This window comes from Odontesthes bonariensis, chromosome 8, assembly GCF_027942865.1.
Source record: "Odontesthes bonariensis isolate fOdoBon6 chromosome 8, fOdoBon6.hap1, whole genome shotgun sequence".
Taxonomy (NCBI): domain Eukaryota; kingdom Metazoa; phylum Chordata; class Actinopteri; order Atheriniformes; family Atherinopsidae; genus Odontesthes; species Odontesthes bonariensis.
Genome location: NC_134513.1, coordinates 30,095,000 through 30,118,859, shown reverse-complemented (window position 1 = coordinate 30,118,859; position 23,860 = coordinate 30,095,000). Strand labels below are relative to the sequence as shown.

The 23,860-nt window shown below is 41.3% G+C and overlaps 1 protein-coding gene across 3 annotated transcripts in view; it reads left to right on the top strand.

Annotated features, from left to right (window-relative positions):
* The window catches only part of LOC142385542 (NACHT, LRR and PYD domains-containing protein 12-like), an 80,124-nt gene that overhangs the window by 3,339 nt on the left and 52,925 nt on the right, over positions 1 to 23,860 (top strand). For 2 of the 3 annotated variants that reach the window (XM_075472163.1, XM_075472165.1), the window contains exons 2-6: positions 4,884 to 4,997; positions 11,129 to 11,248; positions 16,025 to 16,144; positions 20,404 to 20,523; positions 23,621 to 23,769. In XM_075472163.1, the coding sequence (XP_075328278.1) occupies positions 4,885 to 4,997; positions 11,129 to 11,248; positions 16,025 to 16,144; positions 20,404 to 20,523; positions 23,621 to 23,769 (622 nt within the window). In that variant the 5' untranslated portion in view covers position 4,884. Of the gene's footprint in view, positions 1 to 4,883; positions 4,998 to 6,586; positions 6,701 to 11,128; positions 11,249 to 16,024; positions 16,145 to 20,403; positions 20,524 to 23,620; positions 23,770 to 23,860 lie in introns of all 3 variants that reach the window. The other variant, XM_075472164.1, reaches the window with a different exon arrangement.

Here is a 23,860-nt window from a genome sequence, read left to right as displayed (position 1 = left end):
TTCACTGCTTAGTTCAGATTGTTTCAGCTTTCTGATTCACTGCTTAGTTCAGATTGTTTCAGCTTTCTGATTCACTGATTAGTTCAGATTGTTTCAGCTTTCTGATTCACTCTTTAGTTCAGATTGTTTCAGCTTTCTGATTCGCTGTTTAGTCCAGATTGTTTCAGCTTTCTGATTCACTGTTTAGTTCAGATTGTTTCAGCTTTCTGATTCGCTGTTTAGTCCAGATTGTTTCAGCTTTCTGATTCACTGTTTAGTTCAGATTGTTTCAGCTTTCTGATTCACTCTTTAGTTCAGATTGTTTCAGCTTTCTGATTCACTCTTTAGTTCAGATTGTTTCAGCTTTCTGATTCACTCTTTAGTTCAGATTGTTTCAGCTTTCTGATTCACTGTTTAGTTCAGATTGTTTCAGCTTTCTGATTCACTGTTTAGTTCAGATTGTTTCAGCTTTCTGATTCACTGTTTAGTTCAGAGTGTTTCAGCTTTCTGATTCACTGTTTAGTTCAGATTGTTTCAGCTTTCTGATTCGCTCTTTAGTTCAGATTGTTGGGTGTGAGGCAGCTGTTGGTCTGACTAATGAAGAAGGCAACAACTTTCATCCTCCAGCAAAGATTTTCTTTCCTTTGGCGGCCATTTTCTCTTCTGAAGCTGCGTCACTGCTGAGAGACGCGTTGCTATGATCACCACTTTCAGAACATTTCTGTTCCTGAATCATTTCCACAGATTGTGAGACGTCTCATCAGAAGCTGGATCATTACTGAAGGAGTTTACTGACAGAATGAGTGAATGAACATGTAAATAACACACACGATAAATACAGTGAAGTTGATCAAGTTTAACAAACTGAGTTTAACATAAAACAGGTTTTTAATCAGGCTTTTGTGATGTTTGAGGACTTCAGAGAAGCTTTGGCAGCAGTAGCTCATCTGTGAATCCAAACTCCACACAAAGCTGCAGACTGACAGCTAATCAGCTGATCAGCTGGGTCAGCACAAACTGAGTCTGACAGCTCGGAGGAAAGAAATGACGTCTCATTTCTCTAAAAGTTCTTTCTGACATGGAACAGCAACCAAGTATCACAGAAAACGTGTAATGGCTACGTTGGTCCATAAGGGAAAACGTGGTATTGTCACAATTTTGGCCCCCAAAATTTGGCCTATTCATTAACATTGCTTCGCAACCAGGTCATGTGACTATCAAGTTTTCCTTAGCTAAAAAAGGAAAATGGCCAACTGTCAACCTTTTTTCTGTGAAAAACATAATATTTTAAGAAAGCATCTGCATTTATATGCATTTCGATGGCATTTCTAGATATAGCCACATAACAATAGTGACCTTATCATAGAAATGGTTGATAAAACATTATCTACCATTTCTATCAGTGGGCCATTATTTCAGTGAGCCAGTAGAGAGAGAGAAGGCCTGTTATCAGGCATGGGCTTTTTTTTCTTTTTCAACTTTATTGACCAAACGTGTATCTCTCATAATATATTCATCATAAATATATTATACTTACATATAATCTGTCTTTATGCAACTATAACCCTTGCAAACTGGAAGTACTACGAGTACCGTGTTGATTTTGTATGATATTACATGGTGCGGCTCTAAAAGTATCTGAAGTAAATTTATTTAATTTTTCTTTGTATTGATCATCGATGTCAAGTGTAATTACTAATTCGGCTGTACTTGATATTTGATATATTTAGTTGATGTATGTTTTTACAACCCTACTTTGCAAAACGGAAGAAGCTGCTAACCCAAAACCACATTTCGACAATAATAGTTAGAATATCTAACATATACCAACATCTTGACTTTTTTCAAACCTCAATCATATAGATGAAGTATAATTACTAATTCGGCTGCACTAGATATTTGATATATTCAATATATTTCTGTTTTTAAAACCCTACTTTGCAAAGTGGGAAGAACTACAAATATGGCGCAAATTTGGATCAGATACATAGCACGACAAAAAGAAATTGTAGTTTATTTTAAAAACGTGCGTATTTCTTATAATTTGGAGTGGTAAATACTAAATTGAGAGTACAAGGAGAGATTTAAAGGGGTGGAAAACACATTTATGTCATCAGATTTTAAATATGCAATTGTGAAATTGGTGAAAATGATTTCTTACCATATTTGATAGCGCCCCCACTTGGTGACAACATCCATATGGGTATAGTCACATAGCTGAAGTCAAGAGCTCTTTATAACAGTTGGTTCCATATCTGTAGCCTCTTCTGTTAATGATTAACAAGCCTTCTAAATTGCACTGAGGTCAACGTTCAGAAGTCAATATTTCAAGGCAGGACTAAGTTATAATCTTCACACTGACATATGTTACTCACCACCAGGTCAAGGTCTTTTCAAAAATGTCTTTCATTTTGTCCTACAACAAAGTGTCATTTTCACTTCTGTTTGGTGTAAGCTTCTTTCAGGTGTTGGTTCTAAGACCATTTGATTGTCCAGCCTGGATGAAATCAAGTCTTTGGATTTTTTTTTCATTTTTGGTCAGAAAGAACCTTCAAGGTATTGATGTTTTTCCTAATCATGTTCATAATTTTGGATTTGGATTATTTTACTCATAGATGGGTGACAATGGGCCCCTAGGCATGGGTATGTAAACATCCCAAACCCCTATGGCAGGGCACTCACTTCACAAAAATTATAAAAAATAACAATAAAGATCATTCTTCAACAGGTAGCCCTCTCAGCACCTCAATTATCCTACCCTGCCCCGCCATGCATCTTCTGTAAAGACAGACATATGTGTGTGTGTGTGTGTGTATGTTATTTGTCCGCGATATTCACTAGTATAATACTACTACTCTTTCATCACTATATTAATCAGCCCAACTTCTTCCATCAAATCAGATACACATATAACCAAATAGACATATGTATGTTTATGTCGGCATACATACATACATAAATAGGAGTCATGTTTTTTGGTAAGTAGCTCTTTAACCAGCTCGGAGTGGTTGCCAGGTTCGCTAGTACCTGCGTTTTTTTACGCATTACGTGACCAGTCCGCCTCTATTGGGTCAACAACCACACTGCTACAATAACTACCAGGCAAGCTAAACATAAAAGACGAGATCTGGCAACCTGATAAAAAAAAGAAAACGCAGCAGGACTGATGTGTGCTGATAACGTCTATTGAATAGACTGATAACAGTCAAATAGGGTACTTAATACTTATATTATTACTGTATTTATGATCAAAAAATTATCTTTTGCTTTTTGTAAATACATATTCCATAAAAATGTAAAATGAACAGAGTAAAGCATATTAGAATGCATACACAACAGAAGTTCTGTTGTGTCATTTGTAACTACACACAATTAAATTGTTGTTCCTTCATGTCAGCCTAAAGGCTGATTCTTACTTGGCGCAACCGCGCAACTGTTCTGGCTCGAGAACCATTAATGACGTCATCGAAAGCGCCAGCCCCTTCACAGTTCCTTCAGCTCATAAGCGCAGTTTGTGCCGAGTATGCGTCACATTTGCAGTTCTCTCCAGACCAGCGGGCGTCATTGTTGAGGAAACAAGCTGAAGAACCGGACGAAGAAAAGCATACGAAGAAAGCATACACAATGCCACCTGTGGTGTCACGTCAGCAGAGGCTGGCACATCTGATGCGGATGCGGAATGAATTTACTCTGGGTGTAGAACTGTATATGTATCTCATAGCTAAGCGGCTGCGGCAAAAACGGAAGAGAACGTGGAATGTTCGTCCTTTGCACCACTTCTGTGCGCAACCTTCTTCTTCGCCTTCACAAATCGGTCACGGATGCATTTCCATGTTTTCTTCACCTCCACCACCGACTGCCCCAGATGCCTTCCGATTTCCCCCCATCAATTTGACACTGCCGTGTTGTCGCAGTGTAACTTCATAGACGTGTCGTACAGATGTTTGTAGAGGCGCACCCTCTCGGTCACCGCGGTCTCTGCAGTGTTCATGTTTCCCTTCTCTTGGTCAGCTGTTTCCGGTTGAGCTCGCGCGAAGTCAGAAAAACAGTTGTGTGCGCGCCCTTGCGACGCGCGAGGATTTTTTAGCTTGCGACGGGGGGCGTGGCGGAATTTTGGGTCACGTGACCGTTTGCGCCATTTGCGACCAGCTAGTAAGAATGGGTCAAAGCGAGGTTGCGCCGAGTAAGAATCAGGCTTAAATTCCTCTGCATTGTCCTGGTCGGGTTGCCGTGCCTCAGCCACTGGCGCATGCGCCAAGCAGATATAGTGTGGCTATATCTAAAAAAAAAAACCACCAAAAAACCAAACCAAATATATATGATGAGCTAATATATATATATATATATATATATATATATATATATATATATATATATATATATTTTTTTTAAAGTACGGAGAATGTCGGCGCTGGTCGGTGACGTTGAGATAGCCATAGCAACCACCTTAACAACGGTACAAAACGTGTTATTCTAACGTTTTTTCAAGGAGATGCCAAAATCTTCGGCGAAACTAATAAACAAAATATTATGCATAGTTCTCGCTAGAAATGCCATCGAAATGCAGACAAATGCAGATGCTTTCTTAAAATGTTATGTTTTTCACAGAAAAAAGTTTGACAGTCGGCCATTTTCCTTTTTTAGCTGAGGGAAACTTGATAGTCACGTGACCTGGTTGCGAAGCAATGTAAATGAATAGGCCAAATAAAACGTGGTATTGTCACAATTTTGGGGGCCAAATTGTGACAATAACACGTTTTCCCTTGTGGACCAACGTAGCTATTACACATTTTTCTGTGAGACTGGGTTGGGAACAGAAGGAAAAGCAGGAGTTTAAGAACTTGTTTCTGTTTGGCTGTGAGACTTAAACAGTCGTGTTTGTCTTCATTCTTTTCTTCTCTCAGAATGGCTGAAGTCCAGAAGATGGACAGAGCAGAGTCTGCAGCATCCAGAGGTCTGTCTACGAACAGGGAGCCATCCAAACCTCCAGAACTCAGTGATGGAGCATCAGACACAAAGTAAGAGAGCTGCTCATAAAGGGGGTCAGCTTATTATCTGGATATATCACCATGGCAATGTATACAGGCAACCCAAACAGGGTATGAAGCAGGTTGAACATATTCAGGGTATATTTTGGTTATTTAGATTAACTACCAATCAGATCAGTCTGAGCAGCGTCAGGATGCAGGTCATCAACTCCGTTATTCTGAGACATGCTTCATGGTTCAGACTCCTGATCAGGTGGCAACAGTCAACAAAACACACAGAGGTGGAGGTCAGAGGCTGTAACACTCACTGCTGCAGACTGCTGTTTTAATCTTGTCTGAGTTTGGTGACCCAGGCTAAAAGTGTGTTAAAATGTTTTTAAAAACGGATTCTTCTGAGCTACATACACAGCAACAATCTCCTGCAGGTACAGAACATGATGTTAAACAGGAAGTAACAAACCGTCATTTTAAAAGGAAATCCTTTCTCTCTTTTAAAATGTCTTGACCAAGATAGGCAGCAGCTCAGGGTTCTATGAAGCAGGATCAATATATCCAGTTTATCTGTCTAAGTGATCTGGTTAACTAAGCCAAACCATGGATATCTGACCAATGTCACACTGCGGTGAAGTCAAGTGGCTTTTTGTCTCGTCATTTCCTGTTTTATTTTGAAAGGTTAACTCTCCTCTCGTTTCAGGTCACTCGCCCTTCCTCTCGTGCTCCGTCTGATTGTCATATGAATGATTCCACCTGTTCCCTGTTATCCCTGTGTGCATAAGAGTCTGCGTCTCCCCCGTCTTGTGCCAGTGTGTCATTTCTGTCTGATTGACGTGCATCACTCTCGCCTTTGTTCCAAGCCTGACCACAGCCACGTTTTCAAGTATTGCCTTTTGGTTTTTGATTTTTGATAATGTTTGATAAATTAATCCTGTTAAAGTAACAGTGTAAGTTTATTTTTATAGCATTCTTGTTTTTCCTCCCAGTTGGAGGGATTTCTGTTTTGTAAATTTTCATAGTGTAGTTCCTGTGAATTGTTTTTTTCCTCCGTAGCAGGAGTGACTTTTAATTAAAGATAAAGTTTGATAGACCCTTTTGTTTGTTCCTCCGCATAGTGGAGTGATTTTGATTTCCTTGATAAATTTTCATAGATATACTTCTTCTGATTTTGGAGAAGTGTATAACTATATACACATATATATATATATATATATATATATATATATACATATATATATAAAATTCTATAGCCTGTTTTGTTTCTCTCTCTGGAGAGTCTTGATAACATCTGCTCCTACAAGCTTTGGATACAATATCTCCTGCTCCTGCGTCCTCCATTCCCTCGGTGTGACAACCAAGTGGTACTACAATGCTAGTTATCCACTCCATAAGTCAAAAAGTTTTCTGACTCTGTTTTACATGTGCTCCTTCAGGTAAAACAGGTGGAGTTGGCATCAGCTGACTGATCAGAATCTATGAATCTATCACACTGAAAAGCAGCAGCTGCTGCAGACAAAGCAGGAAGGGAAGAAGACAAAAAGGAAAAAGAATACCAGCAGCTGATAATGTAAAGATATAAATAAATACTTTTAGGGTGTAGAATATTTCCTGGTTTGTGTTTGCAGAGGTCAGCACCACAGACAGAGAGCAGAGTCTCCAGGATCTGACTGTCTGTCTATGAAGAGTGACTGGTCCAAAGGAGGAGCTCAAGACTTCAGTGCCGGACCCTCAGACACAAAGTTAGAGAACAGAAACAGAGATTTCAGCATCTTCCGTGATCGACTTGTTGCATAAATGAATAGATAAAGAACAAATTAATTCAGGGTTAATATCATAAATATATGAATAAAGGATTAAATCAATGAAACAAATAGAAAATTAAATGTCAGGGTAAATAAACAGGTTTTAACACACAGTTAAATGAAGGCAGAAATATCAAATTATTTCACAGTTGGTACATTAATAACAGTAAAAAGATCTGTACCTTTATTTCGTAGCATTTATTGGTAGATTCATGTTCTATGTTATCATATATATATATATTTATGTTATTTTTAAATGAGGCAGCTTCAGTTCTCCATATTAGAGATTATCAGGAGCAGAAACAGTGAAACAGCTGAGTGTATTACAGGAGTGGTAAATGTTGCCTGAAGGGAAATTATGTCACTGCAGCATCAATCATTAGCCAAGATCAGCTGTTCTTATAGATAACATAATAAAACATAAATAATCTGACAAACATGTAGAAAGTTGAAGTGGAGCAGAGAGGAAGGTGTGGTAGAAAAACCTTCAGAGGTCTCCATCAGTGGGTTGGGGTGTTGCTTCTGTAGCTTAGCAACAACTTAGCTGATGATGTCACACACAGCGTCAGCAGCTAACTCAGGTGAACCCTCTCAGTAGACAACACGGACAGAAACTCACAGCCAGCAGTTCAACATCTGGGGTGCAGAGACGCTGCTTCTCAGTGACATGTCCAGGATTACAGCATCTGTTGTTAACCAGCTCTGTGATCCTCCTCCTTTCCTGTTACCGCTATGTCTGCAGTCTCTGTCTGATATGAGTCACAACATGTTTATTTGAGCAGAGAACACCCTGACCTCAGGCTCAGCAGACAGTATGTGGTGTGGATATGATATGGATTAACTCTCACTTATGAAGAATATCTCCTGATATCTTTATTAGTTCCTGGTCACTGCAGAGAAACTCAGAGGGTCAGAATCCTCCAGAGGTTCCTGGTCTCTGTGGAAGGTTCCTGCAGAGGAAACGTGGCCTCTGGTGTCAGTCAGATAGAAAAGCTGTAATGTGATAGAATAGAATAGAATAGAATAGAATAGACTTTATTGTCATGTCAGCATGAAAATTGCCTTTGGTCTCACTGAATAAAAACACAAATAGACAAACACATATACAGATCGTTGCATCCACACCCCCTTCCAACCACCCCTCCCAGCATACACATCGTATTCAAGTCAGACAGTAGTTCCAGACCTATACACCTCTAGCTTTTCCATTGCTTGTTGACCATGGAAATTGCATTTGGTATAAAAGAGTGTTTGTAGATGTTTTTCCTTGCAATGAGTGATCTGTAGCGCCTCCCTGAGGGCAGCAGTTCAAATTCAGAGTGAAGAGGATGGGTAGAATCATCTAAAATGTTCATAATTTTCCTGTGAACTGCAGTCCTGTATAGATTGTCCAGTGGTTTTTGGGGTTGTCCTATAATCTTTCCTGCCATTTTCACCACTCTGGACAGCCTGTTCTTGTTCAGTAGGGTGAGGTGGCCATACCAAACAGATATATTATAGGTAAGGACACTCTCTATTAGGCTTACATAAGTCCTCTCCAAGATGTTGCAGCTTACTCCAAAGCCTTTCAGTTTCCTGATTAAAAACAGCCTTTGATTGGCCTTTTTACATATGGCATCAACATTATCTGTGAAGTTAAGCTTGCAGTCAATATATGTGCCTAAATACTTAAAACAGTTGACAATTTCAACATTTTGGTTAGACATTAAAAGTGGTGAAGGAACACCAGTATAGTTAAGAATTAGCTCCTTGGTTTTAGATACATTAAGTAAAAGTGAGCTAGTCTTACACCACTGCTCTAGTTTAAAAACATGATCCACATAGTCAGATATGCTGTCATCCTGATAAAAGAGCCATATCATCAGCATATTTCACTAAATTAAAATCATTGTGGTGCAGTGACATTTCATTTGTATACACAGAGAACAACACAGGGGACAGACAGCATCCTTGTGGTGCCCCCGTGTTGAGGACCAGTTCATCTAAGACTAAGTCTCTGGTGCATACTCGCTGTGGGCGGTCAGTTAAAAAGTCCTTGATCCAGTGCACCAATCCTCCATCAGCCCATAGGTCTAGGAGCCTTTGGAGTAATATGTGGATTTGCATCGTGTTAAAAGCTGCAGTAAAATCAATAAATAAAATCCGTGCATAAGCCTTAGCATTTTGCAGGTGTTCTGTGAGCATATTAGTCAGAATGAGGGTGGCATCTTCAGTCCCTCTATGAGGCTTATATGCAAACTGCATGGGATCCAGGTGTTGGTTCAGGGATGCAGTAAGGTGTTTGATTACAACCCTCTCCATGCATTTTGCTAGAATGGGGGTCAAGGCAACCGGGCGAAAGTCATTAAGTTCTTTTGACCCCGGCTTCTTTGGGAGTGGTTTGATGACTGACAACTTCCACATATTCGGAACAGTACAGGTGGACAGTAAAAGTTGAAATAAATAAGTAAAAACTGGTGCTTGTTCATTCGTGCATGCCTTCAGTGCCCTTCCATGGAGGACAACAGGTCCAGGCGCTTTATGTGGATTCGTTTTTGAGAGGCAATGTCTGACTTCCTCCACTGACAGGTGGATTGTGGTGGTTTGAGGAGTGTTGGTCAAAACATTGCATTTGGCTTTGTTGCCAGTAGAGTCAAACCTTCCATAAAAGCTATTGAGATTGTTTAAAAAGGGGAGGTCCATAAAAGTGTCCACTGGTTCCTTGCGTTCTCTACCCATCATTCTGTTAAGCCCTTCCCATGCTTGCTTAGGGTTATTTGTGCAAAATTTCTCCTCAACTTTATTTTTAAAATCAGTCTTTGCTTTTTGCAGCTTTCCTCTGAACTCCCTCCTTATTTCTCTCACCTTTTCTACATCCCCCTTATGAAAGCTGTCTTTTTCTCATTAAGGCACGTTTTTAAATCTTTTGACAGCCAGGGCTTATTATTGGGGAATGTGACTATTCTTTTAGTCTCTGTTGCAGTTTCCTCACAGAACTGTATGTACGATGTGATGCAATCTGTTAACTCATGAGGGTTTTCACATGAGTCGAAGAAAGTGTCCCAGCATGTTGTTTCAAAACAGCATTTTAATTTATTCTCTGTCTCCCCATTCCAAACTTTGACGAATTTTATGGTAGGCATTTCGCGCTTCACTAACTGTCTGTATTTTGGCAGCAAGTGAATAACATTGTGGTCTGATTTCCCGATGGGTGGGCGGCACCTCGTCTTGTAAGCGTGTTCTATGTTGCCATAACAGTGATCCAGGATATTAGATGCGCGGGTTGGACAGTCTATATATTGTTGTAGCGTTGGGAGATATGTTGAGAGGGATAACGTGTTAAAATCTCCCAAAATAAAAACAGGCTGGTCAGCTGAGCGAGAGAGCGCGCAGTTGTAGCAGTTCAATATGCGCTCTGCTGCTTCTTTGTTATTGGGGCCAGGCACATAAACCAGGATGACAGTCAGCTGCCCAAATTCTCTGGGCAGGTAAAAAGGTCTGAATGATACCATTAAGATCTCATAGTATCTTGTGCAAATCTTTTCTAAAATAGTGAACTGCGTCGCCCACTTATTATCCACAAGTATACAAAGTCCACCTCCAATAGATTTTTGAGACATGGCCTTAATTCTGTCGGATCTTATTATAGTGTATCCGTCAATGCTAAAATGACAGTCCGGCTTCAGCCATGTTTCCGTAAAACAAATGAGGTTGCTACATCGAAAGTCCTCCTCGTATTTAATACGAAGTGTTATCTCATCCAACTTGTTGTTAATCGATCTTACATTTGAAAGGGTTACCACTGGCAAGGGGTGCCGACTTCCGCGTCTCCTCAAACGATTCCGAACACCTCCTCTGGATCCGCGTTTCTTCTTTGGTTTATTAATCCTCAATGATTGTAATCCATATGGAATATATCCAGCACTCAAATGTCTTGCAATCGGCCGACACGAGAGAAGAAAATCCTTGGAATAAACGATGCGGGGAAGGGCAATCCCGTGGTTATTAGGCCCATTGTTGGCCGCGTTTGCCTCAGGTAGAGATGTCAGGAGAGTTAATATAGCGATATATAGGGCGGAAAAGTACATCCTTGCGATAAGATGTGTATATGAGAGGACTTCGGGACATTCACTTACACACTCAAGCGTACTAAAACACAACAAAAACGGACTAAATACATAAAAACGCCGAGAACACACAGACAGGTGAGACACAGGGTCAGCAGCAGAGCCGCGCCCCAAAATGAGATCTAAGAGGACTGTTCCACAGAGGAAAGCTTCTGATTCTCTGCAGCAGTTTGTGTGTTCACAGCTTCTTAAATGGTTTTAATGAGAGAATTTCTCAGAGATTGATGTGATATGAATAACAACATGTTTGTGTTTGCAGAGGTCAGGATCACAGACAGAGAGCAGAGTCTCCAGGATCTGACTGTCTGTCTATGAAGAGTGACTGGTCCAAGGATATTCAGCCAGACTTTAGAAATGAACCTGGACCCTCAGACAGAAAGTAAGAGAACAGAAACAGAGATTTCAGCATCTCCCATGATCTTCTTGTTGCATTTGGATTTTTTTAAACTCAGCGTTAATGTTGAAAAGAGTAAAAATATCCAGTTAAGAAGGTTAGCACGCTGACCTTCCAGCTGCCCCATCAACCAGGGCCGTATTAAGTCAATGTGGTGCCCCTGGGCACTAAACCTCAAGTGCCCCTAGGCTACATTTTCAAACGTATTCATTCAAAATCAGTAACAATTAAAGCAGCATCCATCTATATACAGTATGTAGGATTATTCAAATATCTCCATTTAAAACCAATCAATTCAATTCACTATCAATCCAAACAGCATCCATATATTAAAATGTACAGATTCAAAATCTGTATCAATTCGAAGAGCATTTGTCTATATTGAAATATATTATCAATTCAAAGAGCATCCACCTATACAGCACTAACAACACTCCTATTATCCAGGGGGACGTCATTGCCACAGCCGTCCCAGAGCACCATAAGTTGTCTCCCCAGAATGCCAAACCACGCACACTTAAAAACTTAATCAGGGTGCTTGCTCTTTTTCCAAATCAAAATTCCAGACTTTTTCTAGACTTTTTTAAAACTGATACTTTTTTCCCCCAAGACCTTAACTTTATGTACTTGTAACTTGTGTGCCTACTGCCTACTTCAGATTGTACCAACTGTGTTTATTAGAAATGTTAATTTTCATAGGCTAGTATTCAATGAACAAATGCATTATTCACAGTAAATTATGCTTTTACTGATGAAAACGTTTCAAAACATGAAAATCACAAGTACATGAATTTCACATCAAACAAGTGTCACAAAAACTATCTATAAAAATGAATGGATAAATGGATGGATGAATGAATGTAGAATTCAGTCTCTTCATTCACATCTCATCCCATTAGGCTAATACAGTAAGTGACCAGTTAGTAAAATTATAGTTTTATAGCCCACCTTCCTATTTCTCATTTCACAATGCCTTTGAGCATACTGTAACATTCTACCATACATTTATTTTCCATACTTTATTAAGACTTTCACACAAAATCCAAGACTTTTCAAGGTCTGGAAAACAGTGCTTCAAAATTCCATACTTATTAAGACTTTCAAGACTTGCGCAAGCACCCTGTTCATCATGGCCACAATGCGTCGCAACACCTCTCTCCAATACTTCGCCGCATCCTCTTTTTGTTGTCTGAGAACAACATCAATCGTACCGCATTCCGTGACCTCCTGAGAAGTGAGAGCAGACACTCGCGGTGGCTTGCGCTCTTCTCGTGGGCTGTGACTCTGTCCGGGTGTTTCCAGTCACTGTACCCCTCGGTGAAAGCATTTTGCTGCCCGGCCAGGCATTTACACGCAAAACAATACACCATGCCGGTTGAAGGGGAATAGATTAGCCAATCTCTAGACACTGACTGTTTGTTCGGCATCTGGCATTGGAAGAGATCATTTGTAAGAAACCTGGTTTTCTTACCGTCGTGCCGTGCTGATGCTGCATATTTAGCCGCCCGGTTGTGGTAGATGGTGGGACCGTTAGCAATAGCCAGCTGGTTGTCAGCAGTTGTCGATGTTTTTATAAAGAAACGATCTAACACTGGAACATTTTTAATTGCCGCTAAACGCCTGGAGTCTTTTTATTTTTTTATTTTTCTCTTCGCACAACCACTCAATTGATGTCTATCCATTTATTTTTATTTTTACCGCGTTTTTTAAAAAACATGATGCATTTCACCATAGGTGGACTGGCTCAACTGACAGGTTGAGGGTGGGAGGGGGGTTAATGTTCACATTAGGCCACTATTGCTCAGAATTATGATATATCGTTGCTGTTCTTATCACATTAGTTTTAATAATGAATTTTATATGAATATTTATGTCAAGTGTAATCATTTTAAGTGTACAAACATTCATGAAAAAACTATTTTTAAAGTTTGTCGTGTGGTGCCCCCCCACTGGCTGTGAATGGTTGGTGCCCCTGGGCACTGTGCCGCAGGCCCATATGGTTAATCCGGCCTTGCCAGGGCCGTATTAAGTCAATGTGGTGCCCCTGGGCACTAAACCTCAAGTGCCCCTAGGCTACATTTTCAAACGTATTCATTCAAAATCAGTAACAATTAAAGCAGCATCCATCTATATACAGTATGTAGGATTATTCAAATATCTCCATTTAAAACCAATCAATTCAATTCACTATCAATCCAAACAGCATCCATATATTAAAATGTACAGATTCAAAATCTGTATCAATTCGAAGAGCATTTGTCTATATTGAAATATATTATCAATTCAAAGAGCATCCACCTATACAGCACTAACAACACTCCTATTATCCAGGGGGACGTCATTGCCACAGCCGTCCCAGAGCACCATAAGTTGTCTCCCCAGAATGCCAAACCACGCACACTTAAAAACTTAATCAAGGTGCTTGCTCTTTTTCCAAATCAAAATTCCAGACTTTTTCTAGACTTTTTTAAAACTGATACTTTTTTCCCCCAAGACCTTAACTTTATGTACTTGCAACTTGTGTGCCTACTGCCTACTTCAGATTGTACCAACTGTGTTTATTAGAAATGTTAATTTTCATAGGCTAGTATTCAATGAACAAATGCATTTTTCACAGTAAATTATGCTTTTACTGATGAAAACGTTTCAAAACATGAAAATCACAAGTACATGAATTTCACATCAAACAAGTGTCACAAAAACTATCTATAAAAATGAATGGATGGATGAATGAATGTAGAATTCAGTCTCTTCACTCGCATCTCATCCCATTAGGCTAATACAGTAAGTGACCAGTTAGTAAAATTATAGTTTTATAGCCCACCTTCCTATTTCTCATTTCACAATGCCTTTGAGCATACTGTAACATTCTACCATACATTTATTTTCCATACTTTATTAAGACTTTCACACAAAATCCAAGACTTTTCAAGGTCTGGAAAACAGTGCTTCAAAATTCCATACTTATTAAGACTTTCAAGACTTGCGCAAGCACCCTGTTAATCACGGCCACAATGCGTCGCAACACCTCTCTCCAATACTTCGCCGCATCCTCTTTTTGTTGTCTGAGAACAACATCAACCGTACCGCATTCCGTGACCTCCTGAGAAGTGAGAGCAGACACTCGCGGTGGCTTGCGCTCTTCTCGTGGGCTGTGACTCTGTCCGGGTGTTTCCAGTCACTGTACCCCTCGGTGAAAGCATTTTGCTGCCCGGCCAGGCATTTACACGCAAAACAATACACCATGCCGGTTGAAGGGGAATAGATTAGCCAATCTCTAGACACTGACTGTTTGTTCGGCAGCTGGCATTGGAAGAGATCATTTGTAAGAAACCTGGTTTTCTTACCGTCGTGCCGTGCTGATGCTGCATATTTAGCCGCCCGGTTGTGGTAGATGGTGGGACCGTTAGCAATAGCCAGCTGGTTGTCAGCAGTTGTCGATGTTTTTATAAAGAAACGATCTAACACTGGAACATTTTTAATTGCCGCTAAACGCCTGGAGTCTTTTTATTTTTTTATTTTTCTCTTCGCACAACCACTCAATTGATGTCTATCCATTTATTTTTATTTTTACCGCGTTTTTTAAAAAACATGATGCATTTCACCATAGGTGGACTGGCTCAACTGACAGGTTGAGGGTGGGAGGGGGGTTAATGTTCACATTAGGCCACTATTGCTCAGAATTATGATATATCGTTGCTGTTCTTATCACATTAGTTTTAATAATGAATTTTATATGAATATTTATGTCAAGTGTAATCATTTTAAGTGTACAAACATTCATGAAAAAACTATTTTTAAAGTTTGTCGTGTGGTGCCCCCCCACTGGCTGTGAATGGTTGGTGCCCCTGGGCACTGTGCTGCAGGCCCATATAGTTAATCCGGCCTTGCCATCAACAAAGGAAAGAAAGTCATGTGATCAGCAACAACTCAGACCAGCCTGTCAATAGGACAGCTGTTCTGAAGTCTTTGGGAAGTGAGGTTCCAGTCACTTCTAGCTGCTTCCAGACATCCAGTAAAGTAAGACAGCAACATTTGAGTTCTTGTAAATCTTTGAGAACAGTAGAAACTGCAGCCCAGTGTGGGCCACAAGAAAGGAAACAATCAGCTCAAGTCAAACAGAGGATTCAAGTTTAACACTCCATGCTACTCTGTGCAATGTATGGAGAGTTCACTCAGAGGCACAGCTGACCGTGAGCTGCCCTCAAGATGCCGTTCTGTCTTTAAACGAAATAAAATCATGCTTAATTTACAGATTAGTTACATGAAACAAATGAACAGATGACTTAACTGCTAACCTGGACAGTATCTGTTTAATAAATGACCAGGCTTCTTTGCAGTAAGAAGATGGTGATCAACATATTCAGGATTACTAAAGTCTGGATCATAGAGTTCTACAGAAGCTAAAGAAATGTCTTCTAATATGTGTGTTTAATCAAAGTAAAACACACTGAGAACTTACTTTGTTCATTTACCCACACTCTGTGGGACCAACTGAGCTTAAAACAAATCAGCCACACTTCACCATGACAGAACCCTCCAGAGGTTCCTGGTCTCTGTGGAAGGTTCCTGCAGAGGAAACGTGGCCTCTGATGTCAGTCAGATAGAAAAGCTGTAATGTGATCTCAGAGGACTGTTCCACAGAGGAAAGCTTCTGATTCTCTGCAGCAGTTTGTGTGTTCACAGCTTCTTAAATGGTTTTAATGAGAGAATTTCTCAGAGATTGATGTGATATGAATAACAACATGTTTGTGTTTGCAGAGGTCAGCACCACAGACAGAGAGCAGAGTCTGCAGGATCTGACTGTCTGTCTATGAAGAGTGACCGGTCCATGGATTTTCAGCCAGACTTTAGAAATGAACCTGGACCCTCAGACAGAAAGTAAGAGAACAGAAACAGAGATTTCAGCATCTCCCATGATCTTCTTGTTGCATTTGGATTTTTTTAAACTCAGCTTTAATGTTGAAAAGAGTAAAAATATCCAGTTAAGAAGGTTAGCACGCTGACCTTCCAGCTGCCCCATCAACCAGGGCCGTATTAAGTCAATGTGGTGCCCCTGGGCACTAAACCTCAAGTGCCCCTAGGCTACATTTTCAAACGTATTCATTCAAAATCAGTAACAATTAAAGCAGCATCCATCTATATACAGTATGTAGGATTATTCAAATATCTCCATTTAAAACCAATCAATTCAATTCACTATCAATCCAAACAGCATCCATATATTAAAATGTACAGATTCAAAATCTGTATCAATTCGAAGAGCATCCACCTATGCAGCACTAACAACACTCCTATTATCCAGGGGGACGTCATTGCCACAGCCGTCCCAGAGCACCATAAGTTGTCTCCCCGGAATGCCAAACCACGCACACTTAAAAACTTAATCAGGGTGCTTGCTCTTTTTCCAAATCAAAATTCCAGACTTTTTCTAGACTTTTTTAAAACTGATACTTTTTTCCCCCAAGACCTTAACTTTATGTACTTGTAACTTGTGTGCCTACTGCCTACTTCATTGGTTGAGATTGTACCAACTGTGTTTATTAGAAATGTTAATTTTCATAGGCTAGTATTCAATGAACAAATGCATTATTCACAGTAAATTATGCTTTTACTGATGAAAACGTTTCAAAACATGAAAATCACAAGTACATGAATTTCACATCAAACAAGTGTCACAAAAACTATCTATAAAAATGAATGGATGGATGAATGAATGTAGAATTCAGTCTCTTCATTCACATCTCATCCCATTAGGCTAATACATGCATCATCCATGCTTTTATTTCATCCCGCCTAGACTACTGTAATAGTCTTTTTACTTGCCTGAGCCAGAAGGATCTTCATCGTCTCCAGGCTGTTCAAAACTCTGCTGCTAGGCTTTTAACCCACACTAAGAAAAGAGCGCACATCACACCGGTTTTAGCTAAACTACACTGGCTCCCAGTCCGTGTCAGGATTCATTTTAAAATTCTAGTGCTCACTTTTAGAGCTCTGAATAATCAGGCCCCTGCCTATATTTCTGACCTGTTGACACTTTATAATCCTGCACGTTCTTTAAGATCCTCTGACAAATGCCTGCTGGTCATTCCGCACACGCACTTTAAAACCAGAGGGGATCGAGCCTTTCAATCAGTGGCCCCGAGACTGTGGAACGCACTGCCACTTTCTTTGCGCACTTTAAACTCTGTGGAGCCTTTTAAAAAGCAGCTGAAGACCTTGCTGTTCAGACAGACCTTTAGTTAAGGTGAAGGTTTTTTATGACATTTTGTTTTATGTTTGATGTTGTGTTTTGATGTGTATGTGTAGCTGTGTGTTCAGTGTTTTTCTTTCCTTGTTTTTTATTCTGATCTCACTGTGAAGCACTTTGTGAATCCTTTTCTGCGAAAAGTGCTATATAAATAAATTTTACTTACTTACTTACTTACTAATACAGTAAGTGACCAGTTAGTAAAATTATAGTTTTATAGCCCACCTTCCTATTTCTCATTTCACAATGCCTTTGAGCATACTGTAACATTCTACATTTACATTTATTTTCCATACTTTATTAAGACTTTCACACAAAATCCAAGACTTTTCAAGGTCTGGAAAACAGTGCTTCAAAATTCCATACTTATTAAGACTTTCAAGACTTGCGCAAGCACCCTGTTAATCACGGCCACAATGCGTCGCAACACCTCTCTCCAATACTTCGCCGCATCCTCTTTTTGTTGTCTGAGAACAACATCAACCGTACCGCATTCCGTGACCTCCTGAGAAGTGAGAGCAGACACTCGCGGTGGCTTGCGCTCTTCTCGTGGGCTGTGACTCTGTCCGGGTGTTTCCAGTCACTGTACCCCTCGGTGAAAGCATTTTGCTGCCCGGCCAGGCATTTACACGCAAAACAATACACCATGCCGGTTGAAGGGGAATAGATTAGCCAATCTCTAGACACTGACTGTTTGTTCGGCAGCTGGCATTGGAAGAGATCATTTGTAAGAAACCTGGTTTTCTTACCGTCGTGCCGTGCTGATGCTGCATATTTAGCCGCCCGGTTGTGGTAGATGGTGGGACCGTTAGCAATAGCCAGCTGGTTGTCAGCAGTTGTCGATGTTTTTATAAAGAAACGATCTAACACTGGAACATTTTTAATTGCCGCTAAACGCCTGGAGTCTTTTTATTTTTTTATTTTTCTCTTCGCACAACCACTCAATTGATGTCTATCCATTTATTTTTATTTTTACCGCGTTTTTTAAAAAACATGATGCATTTCACCATAGGTGGACTGGCTCAACTGACAGGTTGAGGGAGGGGGGTTAATGTTCACATTAGGCCACTATTGCTCAGAATTATGATATATCGTTGCTGTTCTTATCACATTAGTTTTAATAATGAATTTTATATGAATATTTATGTCAAGTGTAATCATTTTAAGTGTACAAACATTCATGAAAAAACTATTTTTAAAGTTTGTCGTGTGGTGCCCCCCCACTGGCTGTGAATGGTTGGTGCCCCTGGGCACTGTGCCGCAGGCCCATATAGTTAATCCGGCCTTGCCATCAACAAAGGAAAGAAAGTCATGTTTTTAGCAACAACTCAGACCAGCCTGTCAATAGGACAGCTGTTCTGAAGTCTTTGGGAAGTGAGGTTCCAGTCACTTCTAGCTGCTTCCAGACATCCAGTAAAGTAAGACAGCAACATTTGAGTTCTTTTAAATCTTTGAGAACAGTAGAAACTGCAGCCCAGTGTGGGCCACAAGAAAGGAAACAATCAGCTCAAGTCAAACAGAGGATTCAAGTTTAACACTCCATGCTACTCTGTGCAATGTATGGAGAGTTCACTCAGAGGCACAGCTGACCGTGAGCTGCCCTCAAGATGCCGTTCTGTCTTTAAATGAAATAAAATCATGCTTAATTTACAGATTAGTTACATGAAACAAATGAACAGATGACTTAAGTAACTGCTAACGTGGACAGTATCTGTTTAATAAATGACCAGGCTTCTTTGCCGTAAGAAGATGGTGATCAACATATTCAGGATTACTAAAGTCTGGATCATAGAGTTCTACAGAAGCTAAAGAAATGTCTTCTTATATGTGTGTTTAATCAAAGTAAAACTCAGTGAGAACTTACTTTGTTCATTTACCCACACTCTGTGGGACCAACTGAGCTTAAAACAAATCAGCCACACTTCACCATAGCCGCTTTCGGACAGACAGTTCTAAGAAAGTAGTTATCAGAACTACCCTCCTCGAATTTCGTTCTGATAACTGTCCTTCCCCAGCGGAACTGTTTCAGTCTGCATTCGCACATGAGTCGGGACCTGATAGGGACTGATGCGCCGCGCGCAGCCGTCTGCTGCAGTGACGTGTTAGCCGTTAGCCGTTTAGCGCTACATTCAAACACAAAACAAAACGGTAAAAGTAATGAGAGTAGAAAAAACACCACCAAGAAGCTAATATGGAGAGCGGGGAGGCCACTGTGTTTATGGTCTGCATGATGGTGATATTAATCATGGACAATCACATCAGGCGTCAAATATCGAGGCTGGAAGAGCTCACAGAGAGAGTCAGGAGATACTTTTTTATGTCATGAAGGAAGAAAGGAGAGCAGAGCGCTGCAGACAAATGAGACCAGTGTAAGTTTAACTTATTAAACACCCGCCAGTTGTGTCTGTGTCATATGAGGAGACATTTCAGCCGTGATAGAATTACATGGGGCGTAGCTACCGACCACCACACACCTCCGTTAGATTAGTTCTATAGAACCATGAAAAGACCCGACCTCGGAGAAGGAGCTAAATAGTTATAGGAACTAAGGGAGAAAGCCCCGAGTTCCTGTATGTCCGAACACGGGAGAAAACGGCCCCGCGGATTAAAAGGTTATTAGAACTGCCAAAGGTTCCTACAGTCCGAAAGCGGCTCATGACAGAACCCTCCAGAGGTTCCTGGTCTCTGTGGAAGGTTCCTGCTGAGGAAACGTGGCCTCTGATGTCAGTCAGATAGAAAAGCTGTAATGTGATCTCAGAGGACTGTTCCACAGAGGAAAGCTTCTGATTCTCTGCAGCAGTTTGTGTGTTCACAGCTTCTTAAATGGTTTTAATGAGAGAATTTCTCAGAGATTGATGTGATATGAATAACAACATGTTTGTGTTTGCAGAGGTCAGCACCACAGACAGAGAGCAGAGTCTCCAGGATCTGACTGTCTGTCTATGAAGAGTGACCGGTCCATGGATTTTCAGCCAGACTTTAGAAATGAACCTGGACCCTCAGACAGAAAGTAAGAGAAGAGTCAATAACTGACTTATGATTCATCTTAAATAAGGTCCCAGTGAGATTATATTATCTGTAAATGAAGGTTTATTTAGTGTCTCTCTTTCTGTAGTTCATGATGGGAAATGAATAAGAAAACTCATTCCACGGAAAAGGGTGGAATGCTCTCTCCGGGTCGGGAACGAGATCCTTCCCCAAGTGGAGGAGTTCAAGTATCTCGGGGTCTTGTTCACGAGTGAGGGACGAAGGGAACAGGAGATTGACAGACGGATCGGTGCGGCGTCTGCAGTGATGCGGGCTCTGCACCGGCCCGTCGTGGTGAAGAAGGAGCTGAGCCAGAAGGCGAGGCTCTCGATTTACCGGTCAGTCTATGTTCCTACCCTCACCTATGGTCACGAGCTGTGGGTAGTGACCGAAAGAACGAGATCGCGAATACAAGCGGCCGAAATGAGTTTCCTCCGCAGGGTGTCTGGGCTCTCCCTTAGAGATAGGGTGAGAAGCTCGGTCATCCGGGAGGGGCTCGGAGTAGAACCGCTGCTCCTCCGCATCGAGAGGAGTCAGATGAGGTGGCTCGGGCATCTGGTGAGAATGCCTCCTGGACGCCTCCCCGGTGAGGTGTTCCGGGCCCGTCCCACTGGGAGGAGGCCCCGGGGAAGACCCAGGACACGTTGGAGAGACTATGTTTCTCGGCTGGCCTGGGAACGTCTCGGGGTCCCCCCAGAAGAGCTGGAGGAAGTGGCCGGGGACAGAGACGTCTGGGTCTCTTTGCTCAAGCTGCTGCCCCCGTGACCCGATCCCCGGACCAGCGGAAGATAATGGATGGATGGAAACATCTGCATCCAGAGGCTGTGATGCAGATGTTCAAAGATACTAAGTTCTTAACAAGCTTCTACAGGGTAAACAGACGTTCACATTTTGTTCATACGAGTCATGAGACATTCCCTTCTGCCCCTCTGGGGGCAGACAGTGGTGCCGAGGCTGTGGAATATCCTCTTCTCGGAGCAGACGGTGCCGCTGATGCCAGCAAGGCTGTGGGACATTCCCCTCTGAGAGCACTGAGAGCAGGCAGGGGCAACCTCCGAGTGCAGCTGTTATTCTCATGCATTGGCACAAGAGTGGCAGCATGAGCAGTTACACGGAGGTAGAAATGATTATGTGAGCATAAAGGATAAAAAGTTTTTCTATCAGTTCTTCTTTGGTCCTCCTTCATGGAGTTCTGCTTGGTTCAACATGCAGCGTCCGTTACAGCCTGAAACCACCTGTCCTGGTTGGTCCAGGTGAGTCTGCAGCTGTTTCATGACTCTGAACTTGTTGATAAGTTTACAGACTTCTGAAACAGAGATTTCTTTGAAGATTTCCATATTTTAGGATTTTTCAAACTCGGCATTTAAGTCCAAACATGCAAAATGTCCTGATAAAGAGGTTAACCTGCTGCTGTCTCATGTTGCCATGGCAACAGATGGGAGAACAGCACTCAGTGTGATGTCAAACCAAGATGGCTGCGCACAATCTGACGTGGCCCAAGTTTTTTACAGGAGGGTAGATGCTGCCTGCTCAGGCGCACTGTGGCTCTCACAGAACTTTTTCTTTTAGATTCTGATCATTTCAAGTTTAGTTAAATTATTCTAAACTCTACTTCCAGTTCAGGAGCAACATGGACCCTGAACAAGACCACGTGTTCGTCAGTGATGTCAGTACACTTATTGGCTCTTTGTGATTACTAAAGAGTTTATTTATTTCTTAATTCTAAAAATAGCAAATGTAGAAAATGGTTAGAATGAATTTAAAATCTAATGAAATGTTTTCTGTAGAGCAGCAGCAGTAATATTCACACAGTGAAGTCAGCACATAAACTGAATATTGATCCCAATGTAAAATGCTGCTGCAGGAAGGGTTGAGTTTATATTCACATAAAAACAGAGTTCATGCCAAAGGGAGTTATTTTAAAGTTATATTAGTGATGAAGACATGTGTTTACAGAGGGAGGAAGAGGAGTGGTGTTTGTGAGGAGGAGCAGCAGTCCTGCTGTGCTCTGTGTCAGGACTAGGGGTGGGAATCTTGGGGCACCTCACGATTCGATTCAGAGGCTACGATTCGATTATAAAACGATTATTGATGCATTTTTAATTTATGTATATTGATGCACTTTTTCCACATTTCTTTTTGTCTCACTGAATGAGCATTCATCAATTGCAGTTCAAAAAACAGTGCATTTGTAATAAGAAACAAAGAGTTGAATTCATTTCCATTATATTTTATTAACCTTTATGGAAATATCCAATGGAAATTCATGAACATTTGAACCTTAGTGTACAACCGCAGTAATAGTAACGAATGATTCGGTGGCTACAGATGTCCACGCATCACATGTAACGGCGACTCTGTCTGCATTTAACAGCGATGATGTGATTTCTGCTTTAGTCTGCTTGTAGAGTGCCGGGATGGCCGTGTCGGTGAAATAGCGTCGGGATGGGATGTACCTCGGCTCCGTTGCTTCCATCATTCGCCGAAATACCCAATTTTCTACAACCGAGTAAGGTTGCAAACCCATGGCTATGAATTCCGCGATGCCTTTCGTAATTCGGTTGGCTTTTGCCGATGTGGGTGGCAGCTTACTCAGAGCGTCCTCAATTGTTCTCTGGCTGCTAGTAGCAACAGCAGCCGGCTTTCCCACCTCCTCCGTCGGGTCGAATCGTGCTGTGTGACTTCTCATGTTCGTTGTGTTGCCAAAGTATTTTATTTTAGCGCGACAAATCTTGCACACAACGTAGCTTTTGTCCAATTCTTTTCCTCCATCAACGTTGTAGAATCCAAAATTATTCCACACATCTGCTTTTAAATGTTTAGGAGCAGGTCGGATCTCACGACGAGGTGGGTTGGTTAGCTCAGCCATGCTTGTTGTTTTTGTTTTCTGGGGGCGTGTGCGGTGGATGTGTGCTCTCGGTCCGTACCCTGTAGTATCTCGAAGACCGCACTTGCTGTATTAGTTCTGCTTTACTTACCATATTTGAATAATCGGAATTTGGATGTTTGTGAATCGTTCTCGATTCTTCCACGGCCGAATCTAGATTAATCTAAAAATCGGAAATTTCCCCCACCTCTAGTCAGGACGTCCTGAAGGATCCAGTCTCTACCAGCTGTGGACACTGGCTCTGCAGACAGTGCATCACCTCATACTGGGACCAGTCTGCATCCTCAGGAGGCTCCTCCTGTCCCCAGTGTGCAGAAAGATCCAGAACCAGAGCTGCACCAGGTCAGATATTTCTGTTAACCCGTTACTAACTGATGCATCACGTGTGTTTTTACCTCATGAAATCAAGTTTGATTTTACACAAAGCTTTGGG